At 43.4% G+C, this 24744-nt stretch overlaps 1 protein-coding gene across 1 annotated transcript in view; it reads right to left on the bottom strand.

The window, feature by feature from the left end:
- TSPAN7 (tetraspanin 7) overlaps positions 1 to 24744 on the bottom strand; it is a 193347-nt gene that overhangs the window by 18767 nt on the left and 149836 nt on the right. The window contains exons 2-5 of the mRNA XM_073358333.2: positions 17865 to 18053; positions 16049 to 16123; positions 8588 to 8683; positions 6237 to 6392 (exon numbers count right to left, since the gene is read on the bottom strand). Coding sequence (XP_073214434.1) covers positions 6237 to 6392; positions 8588 to 8683; positions 16049 to 16123; positions 17865 to 18053 — 516 coding nt within the window. The remainder of the gene's footprint in view (positions 1 to 6236; positions 6393 to 8587; positions 8684 to 16048; positions 16124 to 17864; positions 18054 to 24744) is intronic.

The raw sequence follows: 24744 nt of genomic DNA, 5'->3' as shown, positions 1-24744 counted from the left end.
CCTGGACCTAGATGGCCCCCCAAGGACTCACAAGAGAAGGGTGAACTAGTGAGGGACATTGCAGTTTAAGATGCTTATTGTTTGATACGAGCTGTTCTCTCCTCTGCTTTTATATGATTAAGTAAAAGCATACATGTGTTAGACTCTGTGCAGAGAGTGCCTCTCTGTGCTAACTACTCCACAACCGTTACATGCCCCTGAGAGTTACACAGTAACCAGAAGCTTCACACCTTTGAGGGGAGTTCTGGGAGAAGGGTGTGTTTAAGTAACTGGGGCATCCTGGGGGTCAGCGCTGGTGCTGGGGGTCAAGGGCATGTGGGCCGAAGAGCCCCATATCTGGGAAAGGGATGACAGACTGAGTTAGGGCTAGGAAATGTGCCAGACAGGCCAAGGGAGAAACTGGTGCTGCAACCTGATGAGGCTCCAGAAGCTTGAAACACCCATGGGATCCAGAGCAAACGAGGCCTTGATTCTGCTCATTGCAGTTCTAGTGCCTGGCCAGGAGGGGGCGCTTTAGCACCTGTAACACTAGCCTATTTCGGAACATGCTGCTGTTTAAAATAAGCATGGCTTGGATGTGTAGGGAGGTGTCCTGCCTGGCAGTGTCCCTCTAAAGGTACCAGGCATGGTCTGGAATGGTTTATTACTTTTAATATATGACAGTACTGAAGGTTTGGGGTTTTTTGGGGGGGCGGGGGGCGGTTCGACTGTTTCCTTGAGTTTTTTTTTTTTTTTTTTTTTTTTGAGAGGAAAAGAACAAACAAGCCCTCTCCCCCTTCAAATACACATTTCTGGTCTACAGTCCAGACCTCGATCCCATCAGAGCCACTCTCCCCCCACCTCAATACGTGGCCTTTAGAAGTTAGGGTAGGAGGCAGAGAATTTGCATGCATAGGATGTCCTTCTCCTGGACATGCTTTTGAGATCCGTCTCTCTTTCTCAATACATATATTTTCTTAAATTATTTTTTTCCAAAATGTGCTTGCAATTAGCTTTTCCAGTTTCAGGTATTTAAAGGAATCCAAGTCACTAACTGAAAACCACAGGAACAAAGAGTCCGTCTTTTCCCCCTGATACAAACCCCACCAAGCCACACACAAAACAATCCATCTTTTCTCCCCAAACCCAGCAAGAACTTACTCTCAAACTGAGGCCACTCGAAGCGGTATTTTAGGGTAGATGTTAGATCTGTGTCAGTTCTATAGGAAGCTGAGACAAGAGTGAAATTCTACTTGGCTCCCCTTTCTCAGTCTTGACTCCAGCACTGCCAGTGTGACATAGGCACAGACTCTGTGGGTGCTCCGCGGCTCAAGCACCCACAGGAAAAAAAAATAGGGGGTGCTTAGCACCCACCGGCCACAGTGGCTCCAGCCCGGGGTCTGGCTGCTGATCAGCTGTTGGGCAGTGGGGCCCCTGGGGCTGGCCGAGGATCAGAGGAGCTGGCAGGAGGTGCTCGGGAGGGGCCTTAAGAGCAGAAAGGACCTGGGTGGGTGGACCTCGGGGGAGGAGGTGGGGCGGAGCACCCACCAGGAAAAAATAAAAGTCAGTGCCTATGCGGTGTGATGAGTCTATTCATCATACAGATGCAAGTGAATAAACAGGCTCCAACCCTGCAAACTCTTAAGCATGTTCTTAGAGGATATCAGGGCCTTATACTGCACACTAGTGGTCAGAAGAAGAAGAAAATGCCCTTTGTTAAATGTAGGCCATTCATGACCTAGATTACATGATTTCTTGAACCTCTTTTGTAATATGAAATACATTTTTTTTTAATCCTCAGAGTAATGAAGTGGTAGATAAAGTTAAGAGTAACTCAAGAGCAGGGCAGCCATAAATCAGTTATGAGATGTTTCAACATACATATTAATCCCTAATTACATCTTGCAGCATTATACTATACATCATTTCAAGGTTACTCGTTTAACATATCAAGCAACTATGGTTGTATGTCCTAAATATTATGAAACGAGGCTAGATATTTCAAACAATTCTTTCATTCTGCCAAATGTGGCTTCATATTTTTCCAGGCTTTCCCAAAGGTTCACAAATCTATTCTGTTCAATAGCCAGCACAAGATGTAACAGCTAACAGTTATGGTAATTTGAGAGAGACTTTAAGTCTTACTTGTTAAAAAATTCATGCTAGTAAGATATCTTTACTCATTCTCCTTGTTTGTAGAATGGTTTTCCAGGACAGCATACTTTACTGTTTCTGGCAATTTATTGTATGATTATGATTTAAGTGCTCAGTCCTTGTTGTTCACACTCAGAACTGGTGCACCCTCAAGAGCGGTGCAGACATTACCAAACAAACCTGAAAAATTCGGTATATCATAATCATGCAGCTATTGTGCGTGTGTGTATGTGGGGGGGGAGAGAGAGCGCCACAGGGGAATCCTATTTAGCAACTATCACTTCATTTGCATCCCTATTCTTGTTCCTTTATTTTAGAGAAAAATAATGCTCAGCATTTGTTTGTAATGCACTTTGGTTAGCGAATCCTAATGACATCTCAGAGTTAGCCTCATTTAATAGATGAGGAACCAGACACAGAGATTTAGGGCTAAATTCATTCAGCATCACCATACCTAACTTTTAGGTGCCTAGGAAAAAAACACTGGGATTCCAAAGCCTGGGTTAGGCATGCAGGTTCCCTATAAAATGAATGGGGAGAGATACGTGCTTCAGAATGGTATTACAAAAGCCAGCGTGCTAGGTGGGGAGCAGCCTAAATTAGCCAATGGAAGAGAGGTGTCCCAAGCCCCGCCCTTCTTAGGAAGTTTAGTGCTTAAATCAGATTGCAGGGAGGCGCCTCCCTCTGTTTCGGATTTACAGCTGCCTTTCTTGGCATCAGGTGCCCATGCCTTTTTTTTCTTTTTTTTAAATATACAAGACGCTGTGGGGTGGGGGTGGAGACCTCTCTCATAACTTTTAGCCCAGTGGTAAGGGTAGTCACCTGAGATGTGGGAAACCCTTGGTTCAAGTCCCCCCTTTATCTCAGGGGGAGCAGGGATCTGCCACCTGTCAGGTGAGTATCCTGGCCACTGGGCTACAGGGTATTCTAAGGTGGGGCTCCCTCAGCTGTTCCACTGTGAATAAATCCTGAAGAAGTCATTTGGGTCAGAGAGAGAGAGAGAGAGAGAGAGAGAGAGAGAGAGAGAGAGAGAGCACAAGAAAGCACACACATGAGGATGATGCTGTAGCCTGGCAGAGCACTCACCTGGGAGGTGGGAGACCCAGGGTCCTGTCACCCTGCTCCAATGAATTTTTTAATGATTTATTCACAATGGAACAGGAGACGGGGAGACTGAGGGGGACCAACATCTAGAGAGCCTCAAGTACTCCTTTTCTTATATCCCAATGGCGAGGGCACTCACCTGACAAATGGCAGATCCCTGTTCAAATGCCTTCTTCCCCTCTGAGGTGGAGGTAGCAATTGAACCAGGGGTCTTCCCCACCTCAGGTAGGTACTCTAAACCCCTGGGCTAACAGTTGTGAGGGAGGCTGTCCTCTCCCTTCCCCTGCTGTTCTGTGCATGTCAGCATACAGGGCCCAATCCAGCAAGCGAGTTCTGAGCACACTTAACAGATCGGGCCCCACAGGCCAATCAGGTGGAGGAAGACATATCTTCTTTTCACGAATCGCTCTGTGACTTAAACGTCCGGACACCTACAGTGAGGCTGCATCGATGTGTTCGGATGGAGTAAAATAAGTGTCTAAAGAACTTTTCCTGGAAAAAGTCAGGCATTGAGAGAGTTTAGGCACCTACACGCAGATTTCAAACAGCTGGATGGGGGCTTTGTGAATTCCAGCAGAGTCTGATTCTGGAATCTAGGCACCTAAAGCGACAGTTACATGCCTAGGTCCTTTTGTGACTCTAGCCCTCAATGACTTCCCAAAGTCACTTAGCTAATCAGTAGCAGAGGTGGTAAACACAGTCCAGGAGTTTCTGACCTCCAGCCGCGTGGTCAGACCACTAGAATAGGCCTCCATTGGTAATTCATTTGTACTCTTTGTGATCTTTTAGTAACTTATTTTACTTAACCTTTTTTGAAGCCTGTTCCTATTACTGTTTTTTGAAGATGAGGGAAAAGACTGCATTTCAAATGTATTTAATCTGTGTGTGTGAGAGTATGAGAGAGAGGGAGAGAGACCTCTACAACAAAGGGACCTGTATGTCCCCAGTCCTGCAAAAAAAAAAAAAAAAATACACAGACGAGTATCATAAATAAGGTTAAGATTTTATCACAGTTATTTTTAGTAAATGTCAGGTCACAGGCAATAACCAAAAATTCACGAAGCCTGCGACCTGTCTGTTCAGAGACCATCAAAGCTGTTCCTTCCCTGTAAGCTACAGTACTCGACCAGTCACAACTCCTTTTGCTTTGCTTTTGTTCCTATTCCCCTACCATCTCTCAGAAATAGCCCACCTTGTTCAAGTTTCTTTGAGCAACTCAAAGATCTGGGACAGCTCCCAAGCAGAGAGAGTTCTTTAAGTCTTTGATTTAAATGGCAACTGAAACCGATTTCTCAAATGTGGACAAGACCTTCAAACTATCTGTGGACAATTCTGTCAAAATAATCAAGTCAGCTACTTCAGAAATAGAGACTCTATGGGTAAGGGCTGGTTGAAAATAATAAAATTAAAGATAAAACAAAGACTGGACCTCTGTGAAGTGAGAGTGAATGCTGGTCTACATAGGGGGGCAGGTTAGGTCGGTATAACTACGTCACTCAGGGGTGAGGAGTTTTCATACCCCTGAGCGATGTAGTTATACCCAAGTAAGTATGTAGTGTAGACCAGGTCTCAGTCAGAATTCCTCCTGGTGCAGCTCAGCCCCACTGCACTTTCCCCTCCTCCCTGTCTACAAAACACAGAATCTGGCACTAATTAATGAGTGTAAATTAATGTCTCTGCAAATCATTTAAACTCAGCCAACACAGCAACATTACATTGATGGCAATTATTTCAAGTTTCACAATAGACTGACATCATCCCTGTTCCAAATCCATTAGCACTGATTGGCTCACATTAGGCTATTATGACTGAAGGATAGGTTAGTGGAAGCTAATCCAGTATTATCCTTCTTCTTGGTATGGACTGGAAAAACACTCTATTTGACTGTTTTACAAAGGCAGAGTCGTAAATGTGACTTCAGTCCCCATCTCCAAGTCCCTGATGGACATGCAGTTGAGTTACAGTACCAGCTGAAAAAGATTAAAATAGAACACAACCAACCATTTCTGCATTTTTCTGTTACATACAAATAATTTCTTGTGTTAACAGTTACACTGGAAATACACGAGAAATGACAAGAGAAATAAATCATGAAACGTACTGGGGCGAATTCATCTCTGCTGTAACCACCGAAGTCAATGGGGTTATATCAAGATTTAATTTTGCATCAGGATTATTCCCTTTATGAACAATTTATTACCTCTCTTGAAAATCTTATGCAAAAAGTCAACAGGAAAGAAATTCTGTGCCAGCAATGAATGTCCCCTTGCACAACACAGTAGTAGGGGTGTATTTTCTATATGTTGCATTGTTTCCCTTTTTCCCTCTTTTCTTCACATTTTCTGCATTTTTATTCTATTATTAATTTATTTGTTTTGCTTTCTCACTCACTCTCTCTCGATACTACTCTCCCAATCGTCTTTTTGAAGGTGAGGAGGGGGGGTCAATGTTAGCTCTGTTCTGCCTGCAGCAGTATAAATCCAATGAGATTAGAAGGGGCACAGCAAACATATCTCACTACCCCACAACGCTTCATGTCAATCATCCCTATTTTCTCTGTTTGGGCTAACTGTTAGCATCCAATGCCTGAAATTTCTGACAGAACACAAGTTTGGGGGGGGGGAGAGGGGGAAGTCAGTGAGAATGAGTACGGCTGATTGACATAAGTATCGAGGTCAGCTGCATCACTTCTGTGTATTTAAACAGTTTTGCCAGCTTTGCCTCTGTGCAAGATGCTGTACCTGACCAAATGTGATGGGAACGGGAAGTGAGTTCACATCCCACCGGTTGGGTTTCTGTGTCTGCTTGTTTCAGAAATGTCAATTTAAGCGTTTGGTGGCAAGCAGTGGGCAATCTTATTCACCTCTCCATTCCCAGTTTCAACACTCTTCATATCGCTAGGCAGAAACCGCACTTCAATGACACTATATGTAGTAATGTGCAAACTAATTCACCAGATGGTTGCATCTCAGTTGCCTTTGGCACACAGTGGCCTGTACCTTCTGGTTCACTTTAGTGGCAGCAACAGTCATATTGCGCAGATCCTGGGGATTGCAGTCACTGGCGTTCATGCAGCAGCTTGGGGGAATACCGTGTTCAAAGAAGTAAGGGCTCGTGCTCCAGTTGGTGTAGTTCTGAATGCCACAGCATCTTAGCTACAAAGAAAAAGTAGATAATAAAAGAAGCCAGTGTTAAAAGAAGCATAGGAATAATTTCAGATCTTACCTCTCACAGTGACGTCAGACCAAGGGTTCTCACTGAGACTTATTTTCCAAATAAGCCTGGGTCTGATTCTGCTCACACAGAAGTCAGTAGCTTAATTCCCACTTACTTCAGTGGGAACAGGATGGGGCTCTCTGCTTATACTGAAGAATGGAGTAGTTGAACTACTGACAAAAATAGGTAAGTTACCGTCAGCAAACACTACTATACTGGAGGACGGGGAGAAGGCCAACAATGTACCTATCTTTTAAAAAAGGTGCTAAGCATGATCCTGAGAAATCTAAATTGAAAAGCCTTCCCTTGGTAATAGGAAAAACATCTGAGAAAAATGAGAGAGTTATAAAGCATGTAGGGGGACCACAAAGAGAGACAAAGCAGTACAGGTTTAAAAGGGTGAATCAAGCCTCTCTAACTCATAAGACTTCGTTAAAAGAGTTAACAAAATAGCAAATAAAAGCAGAACTGTTGCGTTTATATTTTCAAAATGCTTTTGGAAGGGTGGGAGGTGTGTCCTATTCTAGTTTAAAAACTGGTAAAGCCTGTCAAAGATGAGGAATAATTGACAAATTCTCAGCGTGGCAAGATATTATAAGTGGGTGCCCTGTAGGACCAGTGCTACAGATGGAATGAACATTTTTCCATGATGGAAGAACTGACTGATGACGCAAAAGTATCTAGGTTAGTCAATAATGGGTAGGACCGGAAGTAACATTTAAACAGTATAACTCTGCATTCTGGTCACTTGATTTGGCTGCATTTATGTGGTATCCAGTATTAGTTTCAATTGTTTATCTCGCCCTGTTGTGATGTTTCCTCATGCAGAGCACTCTGGCTGGAAGGCTGTGGCAGTCTCCCACTTAACTGCCATAGAACCTTCTGTGGACCATGTAGTACATCCTGCTGCATTGTGACAGAATGGATTTCATGATTCCTGGGTGTCTAGTCTAGCCCCAAATATCTCAAGTGAGAGAAAAAGCACTGTCCTTTTGGTAATCTTGTTCCACTGCCAAATTCTTCTTATAATTAAAGCCTCACTTCCATTTTTAAAACCTGCTGCATCTTTTCCTCCACTATTGTTTATTCCGTCTTTGTTTTGGAAGGACAATAACCTGTTTGAAAACATCTCGTGGAGCAACTGTAGGCAGTCATATCTGTCCTTCACCGTCTTTTCTCCCAATGGAACATGCTCAGTTCTCTTAACCTTTCTTGATAGGTTTTATTTTCCAGGCCTTTCATTGTCTTTGTAAAGAGAACTGCTATAGGTTATCAGCTAAACAGGATGCTAGATTACCAAATCCTGATTAATCATGTTTGAATTTGTAAATCTTTATAATGCTACTGGCAGAGCCCCTTTAGAATAAGAACTGCTCACACTTTATGATCCCAACTAAACACCAAACAACTAAAGACTAGCACAAGGGCTTGTCTGCATTATAAAACTTGCATTGTGTTTAACTAAATAAATGTAAAATGAAGTTTCTACATTAAACTAGATCATCTTAAGTGTAATTTAGACTAGCTTAAATGAGTCCATATTAAGGGTTTGCCCCAGGATAACTAGATTGATTTTAAACTGATTATGTTACAAGGCTGTAAGTTTTCTAATACTGACCAAGCCCAAGATTCGGGGTGAACTAAACTGGTTTTACAAAGTAGCAGTTGTCAGCAGATGCCTGCTAGATGCCATGGCAATATAGTGTGTGAAATACTGTCTTCTGGTGGTGACTCTTTCTTCCAGGATACTGACAGTATGGTGTCCCAAACAAGAACAGAGCACCCTTGGATAGACTGGTTATTCTGTGGCTAGTAAATACCAAAGAGGCGATCCAGGCACCATTGAGGTCACCGGCAAAACTCCCACCCACTTGGAGCCAGCATTTCACCCCAGGTGTTCAGAATCCTGTCTCTCCATTCTAGGTATTGAATACTGGAACCAACACCCCGAAGGGCTAATCAGTAGCAGCTGTGGGTGTGGAAGGAATGCAGGCTGAAAATCGATGTAATCAGTTTAGCCCCTAAAACATAACTTACTACCACAGATGTTTGAGCCATTGGCAATTCATGTTTCGTGAGCAAACAAGAATAGATTTTGTTTACACCTTTTTACAAATAGCTATTTTAAACTTACACTCTGTTGTACGTCATCCACTGCGCGGCTTCGCTCATCATTGCCGTTGTAATTCTGGATAGCTTCAGTGTATGTCCTAAGGAAAGTGTCCTTGATCTAAGAGGAAGAAGCCAGAGAATGTGATATTTTATAATTGACCAGCATATGGAATGGGCATTTACATACACAAGCTTTCAGTCCGAGTCTTTCCAAAAAATTTACCCATTTCCAACCTTAGCAGGATAGCCAAATCAGAGCGAGTGTATGTTCCTTTTGCCACTCTTTCTGGAGTGTATATTCAGAGTCTAAAAAGCTCTCCTTTAACATTCACAAGTCCTTTTGATGGCATTTTAAGATTGCCACTTGCAACCATGGACTCTTTAAATAGATCACCAAATTGCTATATCTTTGAAAACAGCTGGGATGGATTGGGAGCTGCCCTGTGACAATTTATGAATACTATATGATAGTCTGGTTATTGGGGTGTTTACTGTATGAATATATTAGTTTAGCTCAGTCAGAAGGCTGACTTGAAAAACAAGCAGGATGGAAAAGCACAGCTCAAGACAGCCAACTCTCAGGAAAAACTTGAGTTGTTAAGGGACAATGTCAAAACTATTAGCTCTGATGATTTCATCTGTCTTGAGCCAACCTGCAAACAGGGGGCACCATTTAGGAGGGGCAGAGGGGAGCTTCATAAAGGAGCTCTGGCTCCTGGTTCATGTCCTAGCCCCAGGCAGAGCTCTTAACTGCCCTGCAGCCTGAGTGTGCAATGTGAGTTCATCAGGGGAGAGGGGCTGGTCTCAGCTCCTGCCCAGGGGCAGGGAGTCAGTATTTTGTTTACAAACAGAGGCAGGGTGATTTTAAGATAAGAAAGGGCTGGTAATTAAATTACGGATCTGGAAGTCCTTAGATGAGCTGGTAAAACAGGGATTCCTCTAGGGGAAGGGGGCCAGGGGAGAAGGAGGGTGTTGAAGAGAGAACGCAGGGGACTCAGACAGTGTTCCTTCTAATTTTTTATGTCCATGTGTGGAATGAATTTTATTATGTGCACCAATATGGAGGTGATGTGTGACACATGACCTTCATATTGGTGCACATAACAAAATTCATGTGGGGGGGCCGAGGGGTTTGGAGTGTGGGAGGGGGCTCAGGGCTGGAGCAGAGCGTAGAGGTGTGGGGGGGAAGGGTGAGGGCTCTGTGGTAGGGCCGGGGATGAGGGGTTTGGGGTGTGGGAGGGGGCTCTAGGCTGGGGCAGAGGGTTGGGATGTGGGGGGATGAGGGCTCTGGCTGGGGGTGCAGGCTCTGGGGTGGGGCTGGGGATGAGGGGTTCAGAGTGCAGGAGGGGGCGGAGGCTGGGGATGCGGGTGCGGGCTTTGGGGTGGGGCTGGAGACAAGGGATTTGGGGTGCAGGCTGCCCCGGGGCTGCGATGCCGTGAGAGGACTCCCCCCAGCCCACTCTCACTGCAGCAGCTCGGGCCGGGGAGGGGCTCATCTCTCCGGCAGCTCCGGTGGGCCTGGGCCAGGCCAGGCCAGGCCAGGCCAAGCCAAGGGAGGGACTCCTCTCCCCTGGCTGCAGCAAGTCCGGGGCAGGTCCATGCTGGGCCCGGAGAGGAGGGGCACCTCTCCCTGACGCAGCAGGTCCATGCTGGGGGAGAGGCATCAGGGCTTAATAGTCAGCTGTGCAGCTTAGAGGGAACTTAGGACTCAGAAGAAATACAGCCAAGCCCTCTGAGCCAAAGTCACATCAGAAAAGAGGGAAATGTGAGGGGGAGGAGTGAAAAGAAGGGGCCAAAACCCAGGGAAGGGATAGCAGTGGTATAGAGAAGTTCCCCCTCTGCCTGTGGTACCTATGTGGCCCCATCACCGTAGTATCTGAGCACCCCACAATGTTGAATTTCTCCTCACAACCCCTCGGTGAGGTAGAGCAGTGCTGTTATCCCCATTGTACAGATGGGGCACTGAGGCACATAGACTAAAGGCCAGATTTTCAAAGGTATTTAGGCACCTAGTGGGATTTTCAAAAGCACCTAGAAGTTTAGGTTCTTTGTAAATCCCACTAGCTGCCTCGCTGCATCTTTGGGTGCCTAAAACCTTTGAAACTCTGTTCCTAAGGCAGGGGCCTGAAATCATACAGGAAGTACATGGGGGGCGTAGAATCCAGGTCTCTAAGGGCCGACACCCTATTCACTGGACCAGCCGCTCTCTTTGCTGCATGCTGAGGATGGAGGGTAGGGGGGAAAAGAGGACTGATAGCTGGGAGCAAAACCAAGGCAGCCAGTTCTCTGAGACTCCAGGAAATGGTCCCAGGCAACTGGGAAGGATGTCATGTTGACAGCATGAAAAGCAGCACAGAGGTCAAGAAGGATGAAGAGAGAGAATGAGACTCAGATGAGAGATCACTTAACTGCAAAGGAGTGGCAGGTTCTGCCCCATGCTGGGCCATAGAGCAACAACTGCTGCGCAATTTTATATTGTAACTGAAAACCATTTTGTTCTGTCTTTTTTTTTCTGAGTTCGAGAAAAAGAAGGAATGAGAAAGCATCGTATAAATATCAGATATGATACATCAAATTCTGAGGGTTTCAGCTGTATTCAGGTCAATTCCAGAACAAAGAACAGTAAGTGCGTCCATAAAGTCGACTATTATTGTCATGATTTGTATTGTCCATAATATTGTATTATCGAGTCCCGAGCCTCTGTTTGCCAGAAGCTGGAAATGGGCGACAGGGGATGGGTCACTCGATTATTACTTGTTCTGTTCATTCCCTCTGGGGCACCTGGCATTGGCTGCTGTTGGAAGACAGAATACTGGGCTAGATGGACCATTGGTCTGACCCAGTATGGCCCTTCTTATGTTCTTATTCACTGACACCATCTGTGTGCGCAGCGTTGTTCAGAATATGCCAGAAAGCAAAGTCCCTGAGCCAATGCATATAAAATGTGTAGCCCTGGATAAGATGGCTCAGATATTTATGTATGAAGTGTATAATTAATGAGCACGTGTTATTATATATGAGTGGATTAGAAGTATTACCTGATTAAGGACTGGAAGATTTGACCCTCCAATTTTTTTCAAGAGAAAGAGCTGCCCAGAGCCCTTGTGCCTGTTTACTTTCCTTTCCTGTTTGCAGTGTGCTGATATACCTCAGAAGACTCCATTTTTTTCTCAGCTTTAAAATATGGAATTTTCTTGGTGTTTGGTTTTAAACATTCTCCTGTGAGAACTGCAACTCAAATCACTGTAGTGTTGTTCTTAAGAGCTTTCTGGAAAGTAACTAGTTTTTAAAACAGAAGTGAAAGCAGTGTTGCCAACTCATGATTTTGTCATGAGTCTAATGATAATTATTGTTTTCCTTAAAGCCCCAGCTCCTGAAGTCAAGTGGAGATGTGATGATTTCAACCTTCATTCTTAAAGAAAAAGTAAGTTTCTAGCCCTCATGGCTGTGGAGAAAGCTTCAAAATGTGACCCCAGTGCACCCTAAAGGCTCAAAAAGCAGAAGGCAAATTAAAAAAAAAAATCTATTATTTTTACATAATCTTGTGATTTTTAAGACAGTCTCATGATTTTTGGTGAGCCTGACTCATAATATTTAAACATTTGGGGTTAGCAATAATGTGAAAGTGACTTAAAAGCGTCAGTTTCATTCCTGTTTAAAGTCAGTTTCTAGTTTATTATTTGTGGTATGATAACACCCCTAAAGTCCCACATAGGTGCAGTATAAACTCATGGGACTTATTCTAGTAGAATGTTTCCAAAAGTTAAATGATCTATTCCAAGCTTAGTGAATAGCAAAAAGTAAGTAGCCTAAATTATATAAAATAAGCTAGATTTTTCTACAATTGTTTCAATTGTTATAGTCAAGAGTAAGAATATACTTTAACATTTTAAACCTAACTAGTGTCCCTTAAGTGATTTGACACAAGATGTCAGAACATGTTAGTATTAGCACTAACTGGGTCTAATATTTATTTAATTTTCTTTTTTATATAGAAATTCATGTTCCTGTCAGCTAATTTCTAAATTACTGTCTGCAAAAAACCCTACAGTTTTCAGGTGCCTATGTAGCCCCTGGGATCATGGTTAAAGTTGCCTTCCCCCCAATCTGAAATGACGCCCCACCCACAAAACCAGTTTGGACCAGGAAGGATCAAAGCTCGGAAGACAGAAGAACAAAAGAACTATAGCAGATTTTAAAAGGGACATTCTCTTTTAAGCAGCATGGACGGGGGGCGGTGGGGGAGGCTGTGTGAAGGGAGGGAGGAAAGTTATTCAAAGAGAAGAAGAGGGAAACTCAGGGAGCTGCTGGGAGAAGCTAGGCTTACTTAGGTTATCATCAGAGGATGGGGAGACTTTAGGTAAGATGTATATATGTGTACTCCTTGTTATTTTAAAACCCTGTCCTTCCAAAAGCCTTGTTTCTGCTGCTAAAATAAGCAATACTTTGCTTTCAGAAGGCTGTCTGATCACTGTACACCACTGGTCACCAACTCCCTAGAGGGAAGAACTGCAGTTGGATCATAGTTGGATCTGTTTAGTAAGCATGGTTGATACATACGTCCTGTAGCCCAGGGAGAGGTCTAAGAGTGGGAGAATTGCAGACTTCCATCTGGGACAGGTAAAGGCATGAGGTCTGACAGCGGCAGGGATGCATTCATAGAATCAGTGAGAGGACAGAGGTGCAGCTAGCTCTGCAACCAGGAGAAGATCACACTGTGCAAATGAGTTCATCTGCTAAACAGAGGAACGTGTCAAACAGCTGGAAGTGTGATGTGAGAAGCAAAAGCAAAAATGGAAGTGGAAATAGGGAGAGTACAGAGTATTAACTAGCTTTCAATTTTCTGCTTTATTTCCCCAAATTAATTACATGTTTAGGTTTGCAAGGGGATACTTTGAGGAGTAAGGGCCCATGGTATGAAAACCTAAAGGAGCGATTTGTGCCAATGTACAGGAGGGAAGGTGAAGTATAACCTGCCAGTTCTCTATTAGATAAAAATAGCTAGAGAGAAGAGGAATTCCACCTTCAATTTGCCTTTTGTGTGCCGGCAATATGAGGGAGGTGAGCTTTGTGCAGAAGTAGGGGGCATTAAAAGGCAATGCCAATCCCATTGCTTGGCAGCAGCACTGATTCATTGCAGCACTGGAGCCCTCTGGATAAGGAACTACTGCTCCCCAGGCTAGAGAAGTTCAGGAATGTCGCAGAGAACATGTGAACTGGGAGGCAAGCAGAGCCTGGTGGCAGATTCAGGAGGTTGCCTTTTTTTGATCTTGACAAAAGATTGCCCATCCTTCCCAGCAAAAAAGAACAGGCATTTCAAAATCAAATCGGGAACCATCTACAACTGGTGAAGGTAGACACAAGAAACATACGGGGGAAATATCACAGCCAAAAAGGACACTCTTTCAGCAGAACAGGGTACTAGAGGACTACATATGGCAAAGGGAAAAGAGACAGAAGGACAGAAATTACTCCTGGGGGAATTCTGCACCACTGCGCAAGCGCAGAATTAATGTCCCCCACATATTTCACCCCCCTCGCCCCCCAATAATTGATTCTGACAGGGTGGCAAAGGAAAATTGTAATTATACCTTTCACCCACCAGGTGCTGATGTGGCACCAGGAGAGAGGGCAGCTGGCTCATGGGCTGGAGCAGCCAGCCATGGAGAGGAAGGGGTCAGAGGCTGCCTTCCTCACAGCTTCCTGCCTATGGAGCCAGGTGAGGAGGCAAGGGATATGGGGACACACACACACACACAGACAGAATGGGGCACACTGCTTCTGGGGGGTCACAGGAGCTAGTAGAGTGATTACATTGAGTCTAGGGATTCAAATAATGTTTTAAAAAAGTAAACGTTTAAACTATTAAAATTGTACTGGTTAAACATTTAACCGTTAGGCTCCGCTGCAGCTCTGCGCGCCCGGGATCCTGCTGCTGGCCCCATGCCGGGGACTCCGTTCGCTGCCGACTCCGTGCCTGGGGCTCTGCTGCTGCCCTGCGCAGACCTGAGGGCATGGGGCCAGCAGCTGGGACCCTGGGCTGGCAGCCCGGACCCCAGGGGTGCGGGGGTGGGGTGGAGTGGTGCAGGACCCAACAACCCTCCAGGTTCACTCCCAGGCTCCTTCCCAGCAATTACTTCCCTCTCCCTCAGCTCCTCCATTATCCCTGGTTTCAGAGTAACAGCCGTGTTAGTCTGTATTTGCAAAAAGAAAAGGAGGACTTGTGGCACCTTAGAGACTAACCAATTTATTTGAGCATAAGGTTTTGTGAGCTACAGCTCACTTCATCGGATGCAAGACTAACACAGCTGTTACTCTGAAACCTGTCATTATGCAAGGCACTGCATTTAGCCGTATGGAGTGGAAATCTATCAACTGCATCCGATGAAGTGAGTTGTAGCTCACGAAACCTTATGCTCAAATAAATTGGTTAGTCTCTAAGGTGCCACAAGTACTCCTTTTCTTTTTCCATTATCCCTGACTCCCCCAAGCCTTTGAACTGCTTTTGAGGGGTGCGGGAAATATGTTTGTGTACTGTAGTTTAAATGAATTATTACTCAAAGTTCTGTGTTAATATGCCTAGTAAGGAATCTATTTTTCAACAAACATTTCCTGGATCTTTTTTGTTGTCTGCATTGTTACGGACATACTTGCTGACAGGTATTTTGAAATAAACTACCAAAATAAATGAAACTGGTGTGATTATAGTGTGTCATTTTGACAAATAAAAGATGCAGAATTTTAAAATATTGTGCATAGAATATTAATTTTTTTTGGTGCAGAATTTTTAATTTTTTGGCTCAGAATTCTCCTACGAGTAAGACGTGAGGAAGAGATACTATAAAGTTACTGTCCTGGTTCAGTTTAAAAGATGCATGAGATCCTGGGCTTAAAACAAAGACAGTTCTAGGTAAAATGGACAAAGTAACAATGCCGCCACAAATTCAGACTGTATTGTTCTCACAAGGCATCTTTCTAACTAGTTTCCTATCTCTAGCTATTTCTAGCCTCACTCTACTCTCAGGACAGTGGCACACTGGAAAAGAAAAAAACGTTTTACACAACATCAAGGAAACTAGTTTGGTTTGGCTTTGCAGTCTCAGAAATCCTCTCTGCATTACACAACCAAATGCCTCCCTGGCTGAAGTAGCTGTATCTAAGCAAAGTATTTAACCTATTTTGCAAACCTCAGCATATGTAACAGGGTAAAGAAGATCTTACAAGATGGACATATAAAGAAAGATAGCTCCAGAGTAAATATCAGACAGCTAAGACTCAAAGCTTTGGCTAAATCCCTTCATTTGGAATCATATCAATTTTTAGAGGGCTGCACGTATTACTGCCGAAAAATAGCTACATCACTCATGATGCATATGGAATTGCTGAAGTCAACAACCAGTATATTGTACATGTTCTGAGAGGCTTCAGCAAATCCTGCTTAGAGAGGCAGCGCCATTTATAACCTAAATTCATTTCCACTCACCTCATGGCGAAATACAAATCCTGAAATGCCAGCCACTAGCTCTGCCAGAAACACCAGGGACAAGAACATGGCATACTGAAAGCAAAGAAACAAGATAAAACACAAGTCAGAGTGAGGGGCAGAGTTGTGTCTGAACCTTTTAGTTCTTATGCAAACAATTCCGAGTTTAAGCTTCTGCCTCCAGATTTCCTCTAAAGACAGGAAAAAACTAATGTTTTTAGAGGGCGAGATATAGGACACCTTGCATGTGGTGTAACTACCAATAACTGCAGGACATTCTCCCATTATTAGGTTGTTTGATGTGCATAAAATGACATTTCTTGACAGTTGCACATTATATATATATATATATATATATATATATATATAGTTTAGTTAGTTAGTTAGTTAGTTAGTTAAACATACATTCACACTGCAGAGAGGTGGTTCCCATGTTGTTAAGGCCCTGATACTGCAGTGAGATGAATGCAGGCAGACTCTCTGTATGTGTGTGGAACTCCAGTGAAGTCAACAGGACTCTGCAAAGGTACCAGGGTTCACTTGCATACATTTCACTGCAGGATCGGGGTATATGGCCTGATTCAGCAAGATACATAAGTGCATGAGTAGTCCCATTGATTTCACTGGCAATAATCATAGGTACCAAGTGAATCAGGGCTGAAGTCTGGATTTAGAACCAAACTTTACAAAAGCGAGGGAGCAAAAGAGAGGTTTCAGTTTAGGTCTGATTTTTTTCTACACATGAATAAATAACTGAGAAGACAAACAATGCAAAACAGGCTGTTCTAACAGGAAATTGCATCTTAATCTTCCGAACATCTCATCTCAACTGTCATGCAGAAAAGTTTGAAAAGTTGTTCAATGCTTGGGGTGGGGGAAGAAGAAGGGAGAACTGTTTTTAATGGAGGGCAAAGCAGCTAGGACTAGTAAGATAGGTCCTACAAACAATGCAGAACTCAAATATTTGCCTGTTTTCTTTTGAGGGGAGAAAGATGATTTAAAAATTTTTATACAGGTGTTCAAAATAAAGCTTCATGTTCAGAACAGTGACTGCCACAGTTAGCCCTGACAGTCAGAGGACGTATCTTTAGGGAAAAACACTAGCAGAAGATGCCGTCCTGTTATTCCCCCTGCTGCACTTCACTTTCACCACATATTAACCTGACCGTTACTATTTCCCCCCCCCCCGCCAATTACCACATATATTTTGTCCCTGAATGCTCTTATATAAGCGTAATGTCTAACTCACCTGTGCATTTTTTCCCTCCACCTACAGTTTCCTTACATTTTGAGATGCATTGGAAAGCTTATTGGAGTGAGGAAAACCCTGTGCTGCTTTTGAAATATGGACAGACATACTGCTGGGAGTTTACTTTTCTGGTGTCTACCTATTTTTATAGAGGTGAATACAGGATGCCAGAAATGAAAAGTTAGTGTGCATTAGACATCGAGGTATTCCCTACATTCCATGTTGTATTATTAAAAAGCACCCTGGGAAAAATCTGTTTCAAATTAGCTACAGAGCTGTGCCATTTTTTATGTTAATAAGTCTGTAATGATACATCTGGTTCCCTGGTAGCACTATTGCCATCACAGAGTCCTGTATACTGCAGAGAAGTCAGTGTGATTCATTGACTGGTTTCAGTGAAGCGATTTTTTTTTTTTTTAAAGCACGAGAGACACTTAGTGAACATTAAGGTCATTACAACCTTTCTGTTTGCCTCTGGTACAGTTAACATCTGTTTAAGCTTAATAAAAGCACATTGATTAAGCAATTTCCACGTATGCCACATGACAGTTCTTTTGATTTACTTACCAGTTTCAGCATCCATGGGCTGCCACGACAAGTGGCGAAACAGCCAAACAGGCCAAAGACAATAATTGTGGTACCAGTCCCAATAAGCACATAGGGGGCATTGGTAGAGTTTTCGGCAATGAGAGAGATATATGTGCCTAAAGTGAGCTTCCCCCAGACTCCAACGGCGAGAAGAATAACGCCTGTGATCTGCAAAACAAGAAGAGAAATATAGTCAGAGCCTATTAGAAAAAAACACCCAGGATCAGTGCAGGGCCATTTTGAACTGACTGACTTTCCACAGTGACAATTATTTTTTAGTATCTGGATATGTTCCATTAAGCCACCATTGCAGGTCAAAGGACTAAGCACCATCATGCTGACCATTGTCACAAGCAAAGAATACATCACGTCTACAAGGCCTTAGGTCGAAAGCTCAGCCATTTGAAATGTACAATATATTCCAAAACGTGCCCGAAGGAGAAGGTGAAACACCACTGCCACCAGAAATCAACATGAACCATTTCTACTGAACGTACTACATGCTTTGTGTACAAAGTTCTTTGAACAACTGAAATCAGCTATTTTTTGCCTCACTATGTGGATGTACACCTTTCAGTATTAGTCTTCCCAGCCTCAGAGACATGATGTCACTTTAGAGGAAGTGTGGAGGATTAGGGATAAGAAAATCAGGTAATCTTTCCTATTCAAGAAACTTTGCCACTGTGCTCTATGTTAGATGAAGTAAACAGTTTGACAGCAATTGGACACACAACTCTTCACCCACCACTTGCATTTGGAAACTCCCCACCCATCATGATCTTGACATAGTTTCAGAATCACCACATTATATAAAAAGAAAAGGAGTACTTGTGGCACCTTAGAGACTAACCAATTTATTTGAGCATAAGCTTTCATGAGCTACAGCTCACTGTATGCATCCAATGAAGTGAGCTGTAGCTCACGAAAGCTCATGCTCAAATAAATTGGTTAGTCTCTAAGGTGCCACAAGTCCTCCTTTTCTTTTTGCGAATACAGACTAACACGGCTGTTACTCTGAAACCACATTATATAATATTTCTAATACTGAAATGGATGCTAGAAGCAGGAGGCAGATATTGCATGTTCTCTGCTGACATCTAGTGGACAGTAAGGAAAATTGATGGCTTTCTACACCCTTCCCCCTCAACATCAACACAGTTTTTTTTTCTGAGTGGACTAAACTGAATCGCAAACACGTAAGGCAATGAGTTTGTTTTATAAATAAGGCAAACATCACTTTTTCAGAAAACTTGGGAAAAAAGGCATTAAACCAGACACATCTATTATCTGCATTTTACAGGAATCACTCAAATATTAGCTTAACGCGAACATATAATGTACATCAGAACTGATATCACAATGCTTGAAGTCTGCATGTGTGTCATCATCTTAACTGTGTGGCCCAAAGGCAGACTGTGAGAACCTGCTATGTGGGCTTTAGCTCTGCAAACCCTTTCTCCTAGATCTACCAGAGTTACTCTAGCATTCCCTAAACCACTGTGTGAGGATCCAACCCTTTCAGCTATCGCCACTCTAGACACCATCTCTAGGGACTAGGAAAGTTAGCACAGAGACTGGGGTGGATATTAAGAAGGTTCTGGAATCAGGTTCTCCCTCTTCCCCCTTCAGTGTTCTCTGTCTTAGAAGATTTGTTAGGTTACTCTGGCATTTGCTTAGAAGCTTTTAGGCCAGTACAGTCATGCCCTATTTCCCCAAAGAGACTTCCATTCATTTTTTTGCTGCACCAAAAAACAAGTCAGCCATTTTGAGAGAGATCCCTCCCCACTACCATGTGACGGGGCAATACTGAAGAGAAAAGTGAGGCAGCTTCTTGATGTGTCATTTAGGCTGACTGAAAGCAGACCGCCTAGGGCACATTATTCTCATTTCCTGTCCCAGTCGTTTTGCTAGTCCTACTACAGTGTAGCAGCAGGACAAAGAAGTGTTCTTTGGTTCTACCTGCAGCTGAGGAAGCAAAGATGTAGCAATGCAGAATCAGGAAGCTATCCAGATACAGCACTTCCTGTCCTGGAGGTTGAGCTATGCTGGGCGAAGCTGTTCAGTAATAAGAAGCACATCTGAGGAACATCAGTGGGAAGGACTGTGTACAAACTGGGTGGAGGGTAAGGGGAAAGGAAAAGAATAGAAGAGGGGGAAGAGACAATAAAGGGTGATGAGGAGGAAAGACCACAGGAAAAACAGAAGACAACAAAAATAAAACAGAGAAACAAAAATAAGAGGGAGGAAAGGTGGTGGCAGAGATAAACAAACAAAGCATCCTGAGCACCTCTGGTATGTCACAGAGCAATCCCATTTTAAACTTCCTCCTCTTGGCATCTCTCCTTCCACTCCCTTCCTGTTACCCAGTGTTTCACAACCATTTGACAGCTGAGCCTCTTTAGGAAAATGAAAACAATGGTGTTTCCCCACCCCCCGCTTTGCCGTATGCTATTAAAGACCTACCCATCTTAATGTAAACATCTCCCATGCCCCTTCCTCTCTCCAGCAGCTATGCCTTTGCACCCCCGCACACTCTGGGAAACAAACAACTCCTCTCCTGTCTTACACATTTTGAGTAAGTCAGTTGTTAACCATGTTGACATTGAAAGTATCCTCATGGACATCCAACTCAGCATCCACTGAAATTACCAGGGCAAGTTCACACTTCACAGTTTTTGTTTCAGGCTGCCTGCCATCTCAGGCAGGTGCCTTTGCATTTGCTGCATGTGCTTCACGGCTGGAGGGTTTGCTTTCTGACCACAACAGCGAGGGACCTCCTTTTTTTCCTTTTCCAGTGAAAGCAGAGATTCTGAAGAACAAGAAGGGCTTGTCTGTGCCCATCTGGTTAATTCTACATATCCCCCTTCCCTTAAGGAGGTGCGGTGGAGGGGCTGAGTGGGGAAGGGTGTGGGGATGCAGTGTGGGTAGGGCTGCAGGCAGAAGAGGCAGGACAGGGAGTTAGCCTCCCCCCAGAGGAAGCTTCCTCCGCTGCCCATGCCTCACACATTTGGAAACACTGTCTCTGCCCACCCAGAGAGATTCCCTGTGCTATGCCTTAGGCGGTTAAGCACACTCCACCTTGTGTTATAGCTTCCCTTGCTCCCCCTCAATCTACCTCACCAAATAACCCAGCCCTCTCCTGTACACGCCACAAACCTGACTCAAGCGTTCGATGGAAACTGGGCCTGGCAGAATCCACTGCTGCAAGCACACAGTGTGCAGGAACAACAGGTACTGGCTAAATCACACACATGCAACATTTGGAAGATGGTAAGCTGTGCGGGGAAAGCCTGTCTTTGTATGTGCTGGAACAGCACTCAGCACAAATGCACCCCGGCTTCTGACTGGGACCTCTAGTTGCTACTATAATATAAATATGAAATAACTATACAACTTTCAAACTTCTGCTGCAAAAAAATCCACAGGAATTATTCATTCAGAAGTATCTCTGTAGCTGCCTTTTGCCTACAATGGCCCCTGGTTGCCTTGGGCACATGGGTCTTTGCCATTATTACCTAGCTGGGGCTACAAAATTTGCTTCACAGAAACACCTCCAATCTGCTTCTGCACTGGAGCTCATCAGTGTCAAGGAAACACATCAATCTCCTCTTGTTTTTCATGACCCCCACCCAAATCTCTCTTCTGAGTCACCACCATGGGTTTTGAAATGTCTCTTATCCCTTTCAAAGACAGATACCAGCAGAGATGTACCCTCTCCTGCCCACTCTGAAGGTAAAAGCACACTTCTGTTCATCTTTCACATGGCTCGTTAAAAAAGTATTGATTATCTAATCTTGTACCAGATCAATCGACAATTTAACGTCAAACAATTACCATCTGGTGGTGTAAATTACTGCAGACAACTAATATCAATTTAAGTTTCTCCCCTCCCTCACCTATTTTTCCACCCATTTCTAGGGAAGAAAAAATCTCTCCCCCCACTTCTGTCCATAGGTTTTTTCCAGTCAGCTCAAATTAAGAAGTTAAATGCCAGAAAAGGGTTGGGGAGCATGGAAACTGAAAGAATGGACTCTGCCATCCAGCTAGGCAACAGGACTGTTCTTGCTCCCACTGATGTCAATGGGAGCGTTGCCATTGTCCTTAAGAGGAGCAGGATTGGGCCTCCCTGCCAAGGATGCTCTCTGTTTGAGAGAGACCACGAGACTTATGATACAGAGAAGTTTTAACTACATTTTTATTCAGCTATTTGAAGACAATTAACAACCCTTTAGTACTGCTCGTTTATAGTCTAAGTCTGTTTATACCTTAGAGAGGCATGCTACATTAGGGCTTACTACATTACAGTATATTCAGAGTTAGAAACAAAAGAGCCATGATGACTACTAATGCTTTGTTCTGCTTATTACTTATTAGTAAAATATTGCTTGACATGGGTTTCAAAAACACACCCCAGAACAGGCAGGGAGACATAGAATCCTATAAACCACCATTATCAATTTCACACTGAGAGGGAAAGAGTGAAGGATGTTTCACACCAATGTGCCCATGGTATACCTGGAGTTTCATCACTAGGAGCAAATTATAAACTATTAAGGGAAAAAGAAGGAAGCTCTCTCTGCAGATACTTCAATGATCAATATTCAATTGAACAGGAGTGAAAGTATGACTGACTCCTAATTCTACCCACAAACAATCTCAAGGTTTATTCTTATTTCTAGCCCTCTGTTCTAGCTTGTAACGTTCCATCCTGTAATTAGGTCCAAATGTCTTTTCTTTTTTTCCTTTTTTTTCTTTTTTGAGGAAAGGGGGATGCAGGGGGATCAGGACATTGCTAAGCTTCTGGCTTGAAATGCAACAATGCTGTGGGACCTTGCTATTGATTGTAATTGTGCATGCAAGATGTCTGTACTTTCAATCTTCATTCTGTTTACACACTGCACTTAGCCAGGCAGATATGTATTGTCCTACACCTTCCTCTCCATATTTCCTCCTCCCAGCAGGGTCAGAAACAGGCATGGCACCACAGACGTCGACCTGATTAATGAAGCAGTTCCCTCGTCTGATCTGAAACCGCCCCATCAGCCTAATTCTATATCCAGCTTGACCTATGTGTCAGGCTCAATAGACTAGAGCACGGTGATGTGTGTCCATCCGTAAAGGCTGAAAAATAAACATTTTGTTGAAAATACATAATCTGTTAGTTTGGCCCTTTGGTTTTTCCCAGGTCTGTGACCCCTGCCTTACTATGGGCATTCTGCTTAATCCAAGCCCTTCTCAGTAAACTTCAGGGTAACATCAGAGGCTAAATATACCTTAATCAAGACTTACTATGAAACAATTTTATATGAACCATGTAAGTTTACCTCCTACCAATTTCCTGAATCTTTTCCAGGGGGTGAGGTTGGTAGATGCTAAGTCTGGCAGAATATAGCTCACAACTCTGATTCTGTTGCTTTAGTTTTAGAAGCAGAGTTGCCCCGTAGTGAATTAATCTAGGTTAGCAAAGCTACTTAACAAGAGATTAGCTGATCTGAATGCAATACCACTTTGCAATAATTTTAAAGGACAGATGTCTCCTTTGTGTATTTCAATTTTAAACTGAGAGCAGTGCAGTTCAAGGTGGTCTGCTTTGTTCAGTTCATTCCATTTTTTCATGAGAAAACCTCAACTTTGCTATCCAGATTCTGCCAGCGTGATAGCGTTATGATGAAATTACCTTTTTATTACTAAGGGCTTTCTTAGACTACAAGTTCCTTCGAGGAGGGGCCATGTCTAACGGTGTACAACAATGATATGAGCCTGAATGCAGTCCCTGGGCTTTGCCATAAACATTAATACAAAAGGCTATGCAATAAGCGCCTTAAAGCAATGGTCTGTCTTTTCATCTATTTGTAAAATGCCATGCACACCTACCATATGGCACTGTATAAATAATTTAAAGGCACAGTCAGGATGTTTTCTGAGACCAGGGGTGCAAGTATAGCTTTCACAACAAGTGTCACTGACCTTGTTCTTTACTACTATAGTTATAGCATACAAGAGCCTTAGAAACATGAAGGCATTTAAAAGTGACCTCAGAGAGGAAACAGCACAAATATGTACATTAGGAAATAATCTAAATGGTTGAAATTCTTTTATTAATACCCGTAGATCGTGCAATTCATGTCCCCTCTTTCTTGCTTTTCTCTATTGAGCATTAGCTGATATTATGGGAGCTCCAAGCAAACCTTCACTGTCCGGGGGCTGTGAATCACAGATTAGAAAATGTGTTTGAAATTGATCTGTGCATTCCTCTGTAGCACACAGCCTTCCCTGGAACCTGGGTCTCCCTGGTTTGCAGATCAACAGAGACAGAGAAGGACAGACTGTGCAACCAGACAGGCTTTACAGAAGAATCTCAGAGCCAGCCCTGTGAATGGTACAGCTATAGAAAACGGATGTTGTGCTATAGGGGACAATGAGTTCCTGTAGATATTGTCTCTTACATTTGGGCAAATTGGTTAACCTCCCTGTGCCTGGTTCCTTGATAACACCATCTACCAGATGGGTTTTATTTGGCTTACATGTCTGTAAATGCTTTGAAATCCTCAGCTGAAAGGTCCTGTACAAGTAGAATTCTTCTCTCCTGTCATTCAAAAGCTACCACAGCATTAAGGATCTTCTGTGTATCCTCAGCAAATACAAGCAACTCTTACTGTGACCTAACATTCTTTAAATTTCAAACCCCTCTGCTATTTTATGCAGGAAAATTTAAAAATTATCTGATAATCATAAACACAAGTGCTTATTGACTCATCTCTTTACTCCTTGATGTGCTGAAGGGTTGAACTGTGTTCACAGCTACCTGTGAACTTTGCAGGGTTCTGCTCATTACGAAAGGAGGGGCTATGAGTAGCTA

Source organism: Lepidochelys kempii, chromosome 1 (assembly GCF_965140285.1).
Source record: "Lepidochelys kempii isolate rLepKem1 chromosome 1, rLepKem1.hap1, whole genome shotgun sequence".
Taxonomy (NCBI): domain Eukaryota; kingdom Metazoa; phylum Chordata; order Testudines; family Cheloniidae; genus Lepidochelys; species Lepidochelys kempii.
This window is presented reverse-complemented; position numbering and strand designations above follow the sequence as displayed.